Source organism: Diadema antillarum, unplaced genomic scaffold (genome assembly GCF_040938485.1).
Source record: "Diadema antillarum isolate AM-2024a unplaced genomic scaffold, OU_Dant_1.0 seq00000136_RagTag, whole genome shotgun sequence".
Lineage (NCBI taxonomy): Eukaryota > Metazoa > Echinodermata > Echinoidea > Diadematoida > Diadematidae > Diadema > Diadema antillarum.
This window is the reverse complement of record NW_027271213.1, coordinates 294,129-307,895: the sequence shown is the minus strand read 5'-3', so window position 1 is coordinate 307,895 and position 13,767 is coordinate 294,129. Positions and strand designations below refer to the sequence as shown.

The window sequence follows — 13,767 nt, the reverse complement described above, 5'->3', positions numbered from 1 at the left end:
GCCCTAACCTCAAGGTTAGGAAACCTCAAGGGTAAGCTCTTGCCCCCTAACTTCGACGTGCGTCCACATGACGAATCTTAACCTCAAGGTTAAACTCCTGTCCCTTTGAGGACGTTGATTTTTGTGTCCACACGGTGCTTAACTATGAGTGGGGACCCCACGCAGCTCGTGGTTAGAGCGCTAACCATAAGATATCTCATGGCTCTTAACATGGAGCTAACCTCATAACCTTGAGGTTAGCTAACTACGAGTGCGTCTACACGGTCCCCAACTACAAGCTTAACCTCGAGGTTTCCTAACCTCGAGGTTAAGGCTTGTCGTCTGAACGTAACTACTGTAAGAGCTGTGTGTGTTATGCAACATAATGAGCCCCCAGTGAGTTGGGTCTGACACTAGGCTAGCCAGATCCTGAGAGCCGAAGCTGGTACATGTATAACGCACTATGATGGAAGAATAACAAAATAATAAACAGTTTGATCCACGCCCTTCTTCTGAATGCACCATCCTGATAACATGCATCCATTTCACTTTTTCATGATGTGTTAAAGGAATTGTACAGTTTCCGATGGATAAGACTTCAGCTGTTTAACATTTTTTGAAGATCATTTTTGGGGATGAGGAAGCCTCCTAGAGAGCATGTAATTGTCAGGGGAATTGAAAGCTTAGGTGATGAAAATTGGTTTTCAAATGGCTGAGATATTCAAAACGAAGTGATCCTAATATAAGTTGGGACCCACCTTTTATTAGGATTGCTTTGTTTTAACTTGTTTTTGGATATCTCAGCCATTTCAAATCTGATTTTCATCAAATAAGATTTGAATTCCTCATCTAGAATTGTATGTTCTTCAACATTTCATACAGTAGTTTCTAAGTATCTTGCATCTCAACCAATAGCTGTACCATCCCTTTAAAGCAGAAGGTAGGCTAGTTGGTTCAAGCAGTATCTTGTAAATTTCCTGACATCTGCTGCCTCTTTGTCAGAGTTTGTTCTAGACTAAAGCTACAGTATCTGTATGTTCACATTTCAACCGAAAGGATGACAGCTACCATCACCGACAGGTGAAACTGCTATTTCACAAAGTAATTTAATAGATAAAGTCTGAGCATACTGGTAGTTTTTATTACTAATTACTATCTGATGATAAAATCAGACAAGTGTAGTGCTCGATTGCAATAATTCCTTTTTCATGCATATAATACAAATGTAAGCTGGCATTGGTGCAAGATTTAGAAGTGAGAAGCTGAAGGTGTGCACAGCTACTACCAGTGAAGATACCAATCTGTGTGCATGGGTGGACCAAGGACACAGAAGAAGGGATATGTATTTGTGAGATTCTTGTTAGGTAATGCTGCACAAATAATCATTGCTAGGTGTCCATCTACTGTGAGTGAATTGATGTGTGCAAAGGTCAATTACTGCTGTTCACATGCACCCTGCTGACTACAACCCTGCTAGCTCTTATCACCGAATTATCCATTACTTAACTGCAAGATATCTTGTGTTGATAATGATACAAAGTTGTAGCTTGATATCAATGCAGAGTGTGAGCCTAACTAATAACAGCTAATTCTATTACATATGTGAGGAAATATTGAGAGAAAACACACACAAACATACTTTTTTCCCATAATTTCTATTATGAATTTTTGATTCCTAATGAATATCTAGTCACTTTGAATGTGCAAAACAAATCAAGCTAATAAAAAATATACATACAAATCAACTCATTATATGATTAAAGAAAAAGATAACTGAACACATACATGTACATGCTCACTTTTTTTGTCAATCTTTTATTTTTCTTTCTTTTTCATATGAACAATATACATGTAGGCCCTACAATGTGGACAAATGATAGTTTATTACAAAATGATACAAGTTTCACTATGATAACATAAATTCCACATTGTCAATATTACAAATGAAAAAGAATTTAGTATATAAAAAAAAATATGGGTGGGTGTAACACACACACACACACACACACACACACACACACAAACTGAATGTGCAGCATATTTGATGACTTATCTGCAACAGAAATCCCTGTGCACTTGAGGTTACTGGGCGATCTGTCTGAAGCAAGTCACACAAATTGTATTCCGAATTACTCGTACGTCCTCATGTGTATTCAAAATGGCATGGGGCACTTGGTTGTCAAAGTCAATTTTACAGAGTTTGACAGCCACCACAATAACATCTGGGGAAATGTTAAAAGTTAACAGAACGAGACCTAGGGGGATTAAAATGTACAGCATTTTGGGCGGTGTGACCTTCACAGAAATCTCTCTGCACTTGGGGTTAAACACCAATCTGTCTTGTGAAAAGAAAGCAGACAAATATCATATCTCAGGGCTCGACACTAACGGTGGCCCGGTGGCCCGGGGCCACCAAAAATGAAAGTCGGGCCACCAAATTTCAAAAAGGGGCAAATTTGGTGGCCCGCCTCGGGCCACCAAAATTTTTTGAAAAGTATGTCAATAAATTCGTAACTTTTTGCGCCGGAAATAAGCAGTTAAATTTGTTCAAAGGATGGATGAAAAGGACTGAATGAATGCCTCAGAGTGAGTGTTGCAAGTTTGTTGAAGTTTATTTATGAGTAGATATGTCCAACTTCTAATTCTTACTATCATAAATCTTAAATATTTGACTCATTTAAAAAAAAGGACTTTTAATGTTTTTTATTGGGTTTTTTTTGGGACACCAAATTTTTCTCTCGGGCCACCAAAAATTTGAAATTTAGGATTTTGGTGGCCCCATCGGGCCACCAAACAAAAAAGTTAGTGTCGAGCCATGTATCTCATTGTACAGGTAGGCCTATCGATGTCTTTAGTGACATGGATCACTTGATTGACAATGTCTACTTCTACTGCATACATGTGAATTATAATTGTTCAGCAATTTACTGAAATACAGTAGTACCAGTCTACACCTGTGTAGTAAAGTAAAAATTTTGTCTACTTATCAACATGTACACTATCTCATCTAGGACGGCAACATTATCAACTTCCTTTAATATCAACATTGTAAAACAGACTGTGACAGAGTAATATCTAATTCATCACCTCATATGTTCAATCTGACCTTTATAAACGATGTATTGAATGCAAATTTTTTTTCTTTTTTTCACATCTAGTGCATTATGGTGGCATAAACACATAGACAAAAGAATCTCCATTTAGTCAATTGCATTTAATATTATATATCTACATGTATACCTGAATAAACATCTATGTGTTTGTGAGTATATAATGTCATAATTTCCTCTCTTTCGATATGAATGCTCATGATTTGGTTTTTACACAACTTTGCAGGGATGAACAAGGCATACCACAACTGTACAATTTAAGTGCCTCAAAAGGCTTGCTTTTGATATCAAAGAGATTATTAAATTAAAACTCCCTGAACCACACCAGAGCTTTCTGATGTGGCTGAAAATGGGGTTGGCACACTCTGGCACAGTACACTCCAGCACAGTTCACTTTGTTTGCGAATGAAGACGGCCTTTGATCGTAGTGTCCACAGTTCTTTTTTTAAATGAAATTTCAAGTACAGACGGTGATGAGCACGCTCCCAGCTACAATGAGCACCAATTACGACGCATACATTCTGGTAACAATAGGCAGAAGGCTACGCACATCCCTGCCAGGCATGGTAGTCGCATGGCTGTGAGATTAATACTGCAGTACATAGAAGGACTATAATATCACCAACATGCCTCAGTCTAGGCTCATATCCAATGCGAACCTTTATTCACAGGAAAACCATGGCAATTTATCATCACTCAGATCAAATAATAACCCATTTAATATAATTTTTGGAGAAAACTAAAATCACATGGTCTGTAGAAAGAATGATAAGACATGTTCATCGTATGGAATTTGAAATGCTCTTGCTTGAACATACAAGTAAAATGTATGCATACGTACATGTATGTCTCCCTGGTTTGTTGCTACAGACTGTATGTTTCTAGGACTTGTAGCCTTTGTTCACAAGCATAGTTTACAAGCTCATAATGGTGGTAATACAATAATGCACTCTCAGATATAGGCCTATTCTTTCTACTTGCTTTAATGGTCATGTGGTCACCATTCAACAAAGAAATAATTTTTGAAACAAGGTTAGGTTGTATATGACTGGCAGGTGAACAGGAACATGGCCTTGAATATAACAGCAAAACTGCACATTACATCCCATTGCAATACATGAAGACTAGATACTGGTCCTTAGCCACAGAATTTTACCTCAGTGAATAGCTGAGGACTGATACACATGTTGCCCCTGGCAACAAGGAACATTCAGCAGCCTCTTGACTGAGATACGCAACAGCCTTATATCTTGCCATTCTGATAGCTGCACTGTGGAAATATACTTTGAATTGCTGATCTCAAGCAATGCAACACACACACACACAAAAGAGAAGAAAAAAAACATTTAAAAATGCAGCGACACTGTACAATGTACACTGTAGTTTTATACCAAATTCAAGTAAAAAAAAAAAAAGGACATTTTTAGCAGGGAATGATAGACCTTTCTACAAACATTAAATGTACCCAAACAACCTTCTATATCTTGCCATTCCAATAGCTACACTGTTGAAATATACTCTGACAAGCAATGCAATACACACACAATAAAGAAAGAAAACATTTTAAAATTATGCAGCAACATACACTGTAGTTTTATATTGAATTAAAACTAGTAAAAATGTACATTTTTAGCAGGGAATGATATATAGACCTTTCTACACACACTAAATGTAAAAACTACTTGAGCACAAGATTCCCTCTGTTGTAAAGTGTTTTCATAATGTACACACACACACACACACACACACAAACTCACCTTGAGCAACATGATGTAGATACCCACACTAACTGTTTCACCACAGGTTAACATTCTCACTACTGATCTAACATAATATAATTTCAGTCAATGCTAAAGGGAAAAAATCATATCATATCTTTTGCATTTTTTCTTTGCAGCAAAGTGCTGTGCTCTGAACAACCCTTTACTAAAATCACTAGTTTAGAGGTAAAGTTTTCAGTTGAGGTATTACTGAACGAGAATGTGAGACTTGACAATTACACTAGCAAATAATGTCTATAGTTCATGATGTCAAATACACAATATTTACAAGGGTTTATAAGTTTTCCTAAAAAGTAAAGAATGTACCAGTATGTATATATCACCTTAACACAAATCACAAGTTGTTTTACAACTTTCATTCATGATTGAAGACTGAATCTTCCTTAAAACTATATACCATGTAAAATTGTGATTATATGAAGTTTGTTTTCAATATACATCGTACATTGTACATTGTATTTTGAAGGTTAAATGAGTCGAAAGCCTTACAAAGGTTAATTACGCAGTATACCTTCCTATGACTGCCTGCCCTATGACGTCAGAGATACAAAGTAGGGTAGGCACTGATAGATCTGTTTATTGATTAACTAGGGAGGCACACCTCTTGGATATTTTTTCCCCTTGTGGAAAGCTCATACTTATGCTTCACACACACACACATTTAACTACTACAAAGTGTGACTTTTGAATACTTAACCTTTTCATAACTAGTACTTGTAAATGTAGACAAATGGTGAGTTTTAAAAGAACACACAGCAATGACAGTCACATTCCCCAATTCTACCATTTTCTTCTCTGAACTGAGCAAAGTTATATGTACAATGCAGCTCAGACTAATAATAATAATCTTATGCTGGAAATGAGTGACATCAGTTACTGTATACGCCATATATTTCGCAAGCCTAAATTCTCGCGAATCGGGACTTCCCGACAATTTTGGGAGTGGTTAATTTGCGATCACGGAGTCCTGTCCTGAACAGAGTATGTGAATCACATTCATATCGGCATCAGAGTCAATATTTTCCGCGTTTTAAATTCGCGAATAGCAGCTGACTCGCGAAATTTGCGAAAATAAAAACTTCGCAAAATATTTGCCGTATACAGTAGTTAGCTTCCCACTATGTTTCTGTCATTGAATCCATGCATGTGAAAACCAAAATATGGGAATAAGATGTTGTTACTGCAAGTTCAGACAATGTCGGGCTTGAAGGCCCTGTAATAAATCAATGGCAGCGTGACTTCATATGTTCCATAATAGGCATACAGTATAATAAAGCAAGTTTAGTTTTGATTGTACAGAAAATTACGAGTGTGATGTACTGTAGGCCTACATTGTATTCATTCCCCCTGAAAAGCTTTGGACTGTTTACTTTTAATACTGAACAATTCATTCACCATAAACGTTCTGCCTGAATACATTTCAACAGTTGCCACCATGTAGCACTAATAATCAGGGCAACTCAGGCATAATATATGAACTTTGCCCTCCTTTTGCAAAGATTACTATCCCAATCTCAAGAGATCCAACGTTAGAATCATCCCTATAAATTTCACGAAACAATTTTACAAGGCCTATGGTATAAGACAACATTTACATGCATTGGAATATAATTTTAAGCTCATACTACAATGTATGTAATACCTGATGCATGAATTCATGAAGGACTATCTTTAAGAGCATATACAAATGTTTCGGTTCAAACAGCAAAAATTTCCTCTTGATAAAATTATGAACTTAAAACAAGGATTGACACATCATGTACACAAATGTCTGAACAAACAAGCAGCATAATCATATTGTCAGCCTTTTGAAACAACTGATTGTATCAAGATACATGTAGGACCACACGAAGCTTCGTGACTATGGATTACAGGTACTGTAAAACGAGGAATTTTCGCGTGCATTTTAATTTCGCGAATTTCGCGAGCGCCAAATTTGCGAAATTAAAATGCACGCGAAAGTTTTTGTCTGCACTACATACATTGAACGTCAGTCGGTGGCAATTCGCGAAAATTTCATGTTACCAAAAAGGCTGTCAGCTCCAATTCGTGAAAATGTCATGCCGCAAATATATCATGTTTTACAGTAGTCCTTCTGTCAGGCTCAGTGTAAAATACATGAGACAATACACTACACTACATTGTGGCTGGCCAGATTTGGGGCTATGGTGGCCCTTTGTGCTGTGGTGGATTACCAGGGTACTAGTGCATGATGCACTGTCCAACAATAAATCCTATCAAGGTACAGTTTTATACATTCCTTTCGTATTCTTGCAGCTTTCCTGACTGAGGAAAGAAAAAAAAATAGTCCCCATAGCTACAATTGCTCCTACACTGATAGAGTTTTCTCTTCCATTAGATAGGCACCCTGCATATTCCCCCCCCCCCCCCACCAAAAACAAGAGACCCGCGGGTCTAGCGCTCACCTGAGTATCGCAAGTTCACCTTTCACGCAGTCACTAATCTAAATTATTCACAGCTCTACCAAAATTTGACCAGGCATTCTCAAGTAGAAGATGAAAATGTACAATAAGGGCCCAATTTTTTTAAGATTCCTTAATTTGGGGGGATTGGGGGCCCCCTGGGGCCCTCTGGGTGGGGCATGGTGCCCATTTTGATAAATTGAGATCCTGACCCCCTAGGGATGCTACCTGCCAAGTTTGACAAAAATCCATCATGAGGTTTTCAGGAAGAAGATGAAAATGTACAATTCAGGCCCCCATTTGGACCCTTCCAACCACCAAAGTTTGACAAAAATCCATCATGAGGTTTTCAGGAAGAAGATGAAAATGTACAATTCAGGCCCCCATTTGGACCCTTCATAGTATTAACTTAGCTCTATCACTTCTGGTTCTAGAGAAGAAGATTTTTAAAGATTCCTTAATTTTGGGGGGTTTGGGCCCCCCTGGGGGCCCCCTGGGTGGGTCATGGTGCCCATTTTAACAAATTGAGTTCCTAACCCCCTAGGGATGCTACCTGCCAAGTTTGATGAAAATCGGTCTTGGGGTTTTCAAGAAGAAGATGAAAATGTAAAAAGTTTACGCACGACGCACGACGCACGACGCACGACGGACGCCGGACGAAGGGCGATCGCAATAGCTCACTTGAGCCTTTGGCTCAGGTGAGCTAAAAAGCGATGCTCTCATTCATGAAAATTCCAAGCTCAGAAACTGTACGGGTGGTGACAGGTTGGAATTCACTTGACAATTCATCATTGCCCTTTCTGACAATCCTAGCATATATACATGTAAGCTTTCTAATTGCCAGGAACAACCTTTCTGTTTTTGTAAACATAAACAGTATTAGATAAGATTCGAATGTGACAATATCTAAACCAGTCTATGGAGAGGTGACATTTTTATGACATACAAATGCAGTTAATGCATTGCTTTGGGGATCCAACAGGTGAATGTATTGAAGTGGAGTGGAAAGTACCAGTAGTGATCCCATCATTGCTTGGATTTTAGTTTCTATTGTCAATTACTGTAATTGGACTCAATGAGATTTCAAGAGATGGGTACTTGATGATGACTGTTACTTTCAAAAAGAAAAAGGCACAGTGGGTGCAAAATTACAAATTTTTGATTTTTCTAAATATCCACAAAGATTTCAGGACTATTAAACCATCAGTGAGGTACAGGAATATGAACTTGGGAGTGGCCCACTGCTACAAAATAGTCCTAGATTTACTTTGCAAGTTTGTTTTCTCACTAGGTAGTTGGAAAATCACTATTGTCATGGACTGCATAATAAGGTTCAAGCTTGCTATTAAAGGGACATTCCAGACGATTTTCATAATTTCACATCATGTAGTACATACACTAAATCAACAACTCCATGTATAGATTTGTGGAATTTATTGTGGTTATTGAGCAGAGAAACAATGCTTTGAAAAACCTTAAACAAATTACACTGAACAAGGATGATGACATAGGAGGTTCACATATTTCAGAAATGTAGCAGTGTAATTCCATTACAATACCGCTTGCTTGCGAGTTCACCTGTGTATAATCTAGCATGCCTTCCTCTTTTGTTCTGCTTCCTTGAGCCCCAACTCATGAATTCTTATGGTGACTCTGCCATGTCATCATCCTTGTTCATTTCAATTTGTTATACATTTTGAAAATGTTCTTATTCTTCATCCCAATCATCATGAATTCTGAAACTCTGTCCTCAGTATAACTAATTTATAGTTGTTCAAATATAAAAATCTGAAAATCATTCGGAGGTCTCCTTTAACTGACATGCCCAAATTGTACCCTGACTAGAACAAGTTTAGTGTGTACTATGTGGGATGATTCTATGATAGTAATGGGATTGGGGAAAGACTTCCTTTATAGTAGATCGCTTTTTTGCTAGCAAGAAATTTATTTGCCATGATATTGTATAAAGTATCTCAGAATTACAATTGTATCTTTCAAGATCAATTAAACTAAAGTCACATATTGTTGGTTCAGATAAGTAAACAATCTGTAATATCACAAATATGAGTTTTCTAGCACAGATTTGAATTTACCAAAATCCGTAATATGTCAAACATGTTAAGGGGGAGATTGTTCCATAATGCTGGTGCTATTTCTCCAAGAGCCCAATCAGAAAACTGTTCCCCAAAAAATCAAATAATGAGTTTTTAAAAAATAAATAACTATAAACGTGTGTGCCCATTGTCATACTCATTAGTGACAGGAGGAGGTACTGCAGAGCTACGTGTAATAAAGAAATAACACTACTCTGATAAACAGTATGCACTGAAAAGTCTAATCTTTTGATTAATCTACATGTATGGGTTTTTTTTTTAAGTTAATGCCGACATGAAAATAAATGAAAGAAAGGGGAAATTTATGAGACTAGTTACATTGTAAAAAGCTATTGACAGCCCAGTAGAGCAACCAATGTGAATGTTGGTTTACTTTAATACTTATTTGACTGGTTTGTTTCTATTTCATATCATTTGCCAAGGAGGTACTTCTGTTTTAAAAACCTTAGTTCAACCAAGGAGGTACTAGGGTACCTCCTTGGTTCAACACTCTGGAACAGGCAACACCTTCATAGAGCTGATCCCGATTACATCACTGCATAGCAGACTGCAACAAAACAGTGACCCAGGATGCCTAGCAACGTAGTAGTTCAGATGACGTGTACTGATCAATCAGATACTACATGTAACATTATGTGAATTACATCAGCAATATGGCCATGAAACATTTACAACCAGCAATGTCCTATCCACGTAATCATGGCTACTTCTTTGAATGTGTCAAAATGACATAGGAACAGAAGATTACTGGCATTAAAAGTCTTCACTACATTTGGACATGGATGTTGTAACATTTCTTTCTCTATACCTTTCATGACAACTCTGAAGCAATGCTTCTGTTTTGTGGTTCCATGTTGTTTGCTCCTGAGACAATTGCTCTGTAGACAGTGAAATATCTGCACACAAAGAAAAGCATAAATTCTACCTACAAACAAAACCCTAACCCTTATCCTAATCCTCACATCAAACTACAAATCTTAAAACCCTATCACAACCCTTACCCTATTTAAAGTCCTTGGATAAAATAAGACCAGAGCAATTGTCGCAGGAGCAAATGTTGTGTCACCCTGTTTTGCATTCTCACTCAAGAAAAAAAAAAAACAACTTTTCTTTTGGTTGTTCCTTCTTTGACTGTCATCTACACCATTAGTAAGGCCCACAACATTATTCTTTCACAGTAATCCAAGCATTCAAACAATTTTTTTTTTAAAAATCTTGCAGGAAGCTGAAAACTCTGCATTTCGTAGTTCATTTAGATCTCTCCTGTGAAGCTTAGCAATACCAGTACTTGATGCCCTATAAGATGCCCTTCCACCTAAAAAAATGATAATAATAATAATCGAATAAAAATGATAGATCTATAATAATAATTATAAAATAAAATTATAAATTCTAATTATAAAAATAAAAATAAGCCTTGAACCTTGAAGATGTAATCCCGATAGCAGCTTGTCTATGAAGCTAAACTGGGATGGATATGTGCGACAGCAGGTGACAGTCATAGAAGTATAACTAACAGTGAAAAAGTTGTACGTAAGTACAGTGTTAAAGTGTACAGTGAAAAATGTCTCGAAAGCAATCAATTATGGAAGTAAGAAGCCTGTGGCTTTGTTTAGGAAAGCATCAAAAATTAAGGTACCTGTATCCAAATTTTTTTGATAATAGTGACAACTTGCTACATTTAGAATTGGGTATTAAAGCTTTGTGTAGAGTAGCTACATTGTAACATTTACAAATTTATTCATCTGGAATATGCATAATATACTAATGATTACAAAAAAAAAAAGATTGGTACACATCAACAAAGTTGATAAAAATACAACATGTTTCAGTTTTTTGTTTTTTGTTTTCCTTCTGGTGTTTTTTTGCCGAGTCAAAAGTTTAGGGAGCAAGGGATTCTCCATAGGATGCAAACTAACTTTTTATTCACCAACAAAATTATCAGGTAGATGTCTAGTGAATGGAGTGGTGACATGAACCTGATGTACTCATAATGCCAATCCGTCACCATAGCAAACATGAATACATGTACATTCAGAAGACCTATCACATTAGATTACCAGTGGCTGGTTCATTACAAGCTCGAAGATTCTGCAGACACTTCACCATGGAAAATTAATGGAAATCCACCCTATGAGATACAAATTCAACACGAACTAATTTCTTTTGCCTTCAAACTACAATGTTGTAAATCTAGTATCTTATAGTATCTAGAACCGACTCAAATGTCACTAAATTCAAATTTTCATTGTGATGATTTGATATTGAAGAAAATGGATGTTACAAGTGTACTTTGAAATCAACTTGAACTGAACTTCACCATGCAGTCATGCCGTCTATAAACGAAAGTATTAAAAGATGAAAATGGTGGCACAATCTATGAAAGGACAAAACTCTTCTTGATCATTGATGAGGAAATGCAAATATTAAAGTTTATTGAAATTGAGTCCCTTATTTGCAATCATCTATCATCATCAAAGTAAATTATTAAAAATTTCGGCAAAGTGCACTGCCGACCTTTCTACTACAGTGACAGAATCACAATCAGCTTGTTGATTGTAATTGTGGTCACTATAACCTGGAAGAAGAACTATCATGAATGTGGAAAACAAAATCTCTTCGGCCCAATTCTCTTGGCATGCGTTTCCTAGCAACGAAGGTGATCTATAGTACAGATTCAATTTCTATGCATTTACTTGAATGGTTTTGAAATGTTCTGCTAATCAGTGCTATGTTCTGCAGACGTGAAGTAGATTCTATCTATCCTTCATTGCCACATACAATTTGTATTGTGGTTATTTCTTCAAAATGTTGTCATTAATTTTGCTGCGACCGAAACTGATCCTCCCTCTCAGAAGACTCAATATTGAAAGTCATATCAAATGAATACAGGAACAGCACTACCTAGTACGTAAAATGTAGGTAGCAGTTTATTCGATTTAATAGCTCTCATCACATTTTCATGAATATTTTACACGTAACGTTAAAGGCAACGCTTCAGGGAATTTGTATGATGACAATTAGACCCCAGTAATTATTTAGGGGAACTTACCACGAAATCAGTTGCCGCTCTCAGCAAATTCGACATGTTTATGTTAAGTTCCGGATGATCTTTCAGTGAATATGTTTCGTTTTGTGTAGTACAGTCTTCAGTTAACCGGCCGGCCGTCAATCACCTGGGCAACATCATCAAAAGTGGGCTAAATCCTCGTTCCAAGGGCGGAAAGCTTTCGTGTTTATCTGCGTGTGTGGTGTCAAATTACTGGTTACGACGTAAACTGAGAGCATTACACCAACCACCTCCCATACCACCACTGCACCAGTCGGCTGCCAAGCTCCTTACACCATTAAATTCACTAATACGCCGCCGTCCGCCTAGCCTGCAGCTGATGATGCATAGGAATTGTATTGAACCACTCCAAATGGCGTGTATTGTCTCTCCCAGCTCTATGACGATCGTTATGTTTTTTCACGGTGCAGCGCAGGGGGAGAAAGCTCGAGGGAGCAGCCGCCAGGCGCTAGGCGGCCTGATGAGACCTTACCATACCATTGTTGTTATGCAACAAGTGCACAAAAGGGGGCGCGAGACCATTATCAACGATGTCTACGTCTGAAACATAATCTCCGCGTACAGAAAAGAAAAAAAAATCAAAGATAATACCAAAGACCGTACACTCTGTACGATCTTTGATAATACAGTGTATTCATAGTGTAATGATGATTGCAAGGACATATGAAGAAAATAATATTTTCGTTCATGATCTATAATATCATTATGGTCGTTTTAATATCTTCCTATCATTCCATCCGTATCCCCCCAAAAATGTATTTCGACCCGAATTGCACCATACTTCTGAGATACAGTTTGTAGATATGGTTTGTAGAGAAAACGAAAGGAATACACAAACCATGTGGATTTGTTGTTGTTTTTGTTGTTATCTGTTGTTATTGTTGTGCTTTGGTTGCAGATTATCGACGACTATTCATTCATTGAAATGGCAAAATCACCAAGTTCTATCATACTGGGCCAAACTTTATGTGTGGCTACTGAAATATACATTAAAAAAATCAACAAGAACTGTATTGGGCAACGCGAATGTGGACAACTTTGCTGTCATGTTTGCAGCATACATATTCTACTACAAAACTTCAAAACAAAACTTCAAACTACAAAAAAAAAGTCTTACTGATTATAAATATCCAACTTTCTTGCATTTCATATTACCGTCTCTGTGTAGAATTATTTATTCTCATTTTCAACAAAGAATATTAGTGTACAAAACATATTCATGCAAAAAAAAAAAGAATTATTCTACTTTAGTCGCTGTTTTCACAATTGCTTTTTATTAGTTACTGTCTC

General features: G+C 37.0%; 1 protein-coding gene across 1 annotated transcript in view; it reads right to left on the bottom strand.

Annotated features, from left to right (window-relative positions):
- Positions 1–12,853, bottom strand: part of LOC139727611 (phospholipid-transporting ATPase IF-like) — a 99,878-nt gene extending 87,025 nt beyond the window's left edge. The window contains exon 1 of the mRNA XM_071638592.1: positions 12,460–12,853. Coding sequence (XP_071494693.1) covers positions 12,460–12,495 — 36 coding nt within the window. The 5' untranslated portion in view covers positions 12,496–12,853. The remainder of the gene's footprint in view (positions 1–12,459) is intronic.
- Between the last annotated feature and the right edge of the window lie 914 nt (positions 12,854–13,767).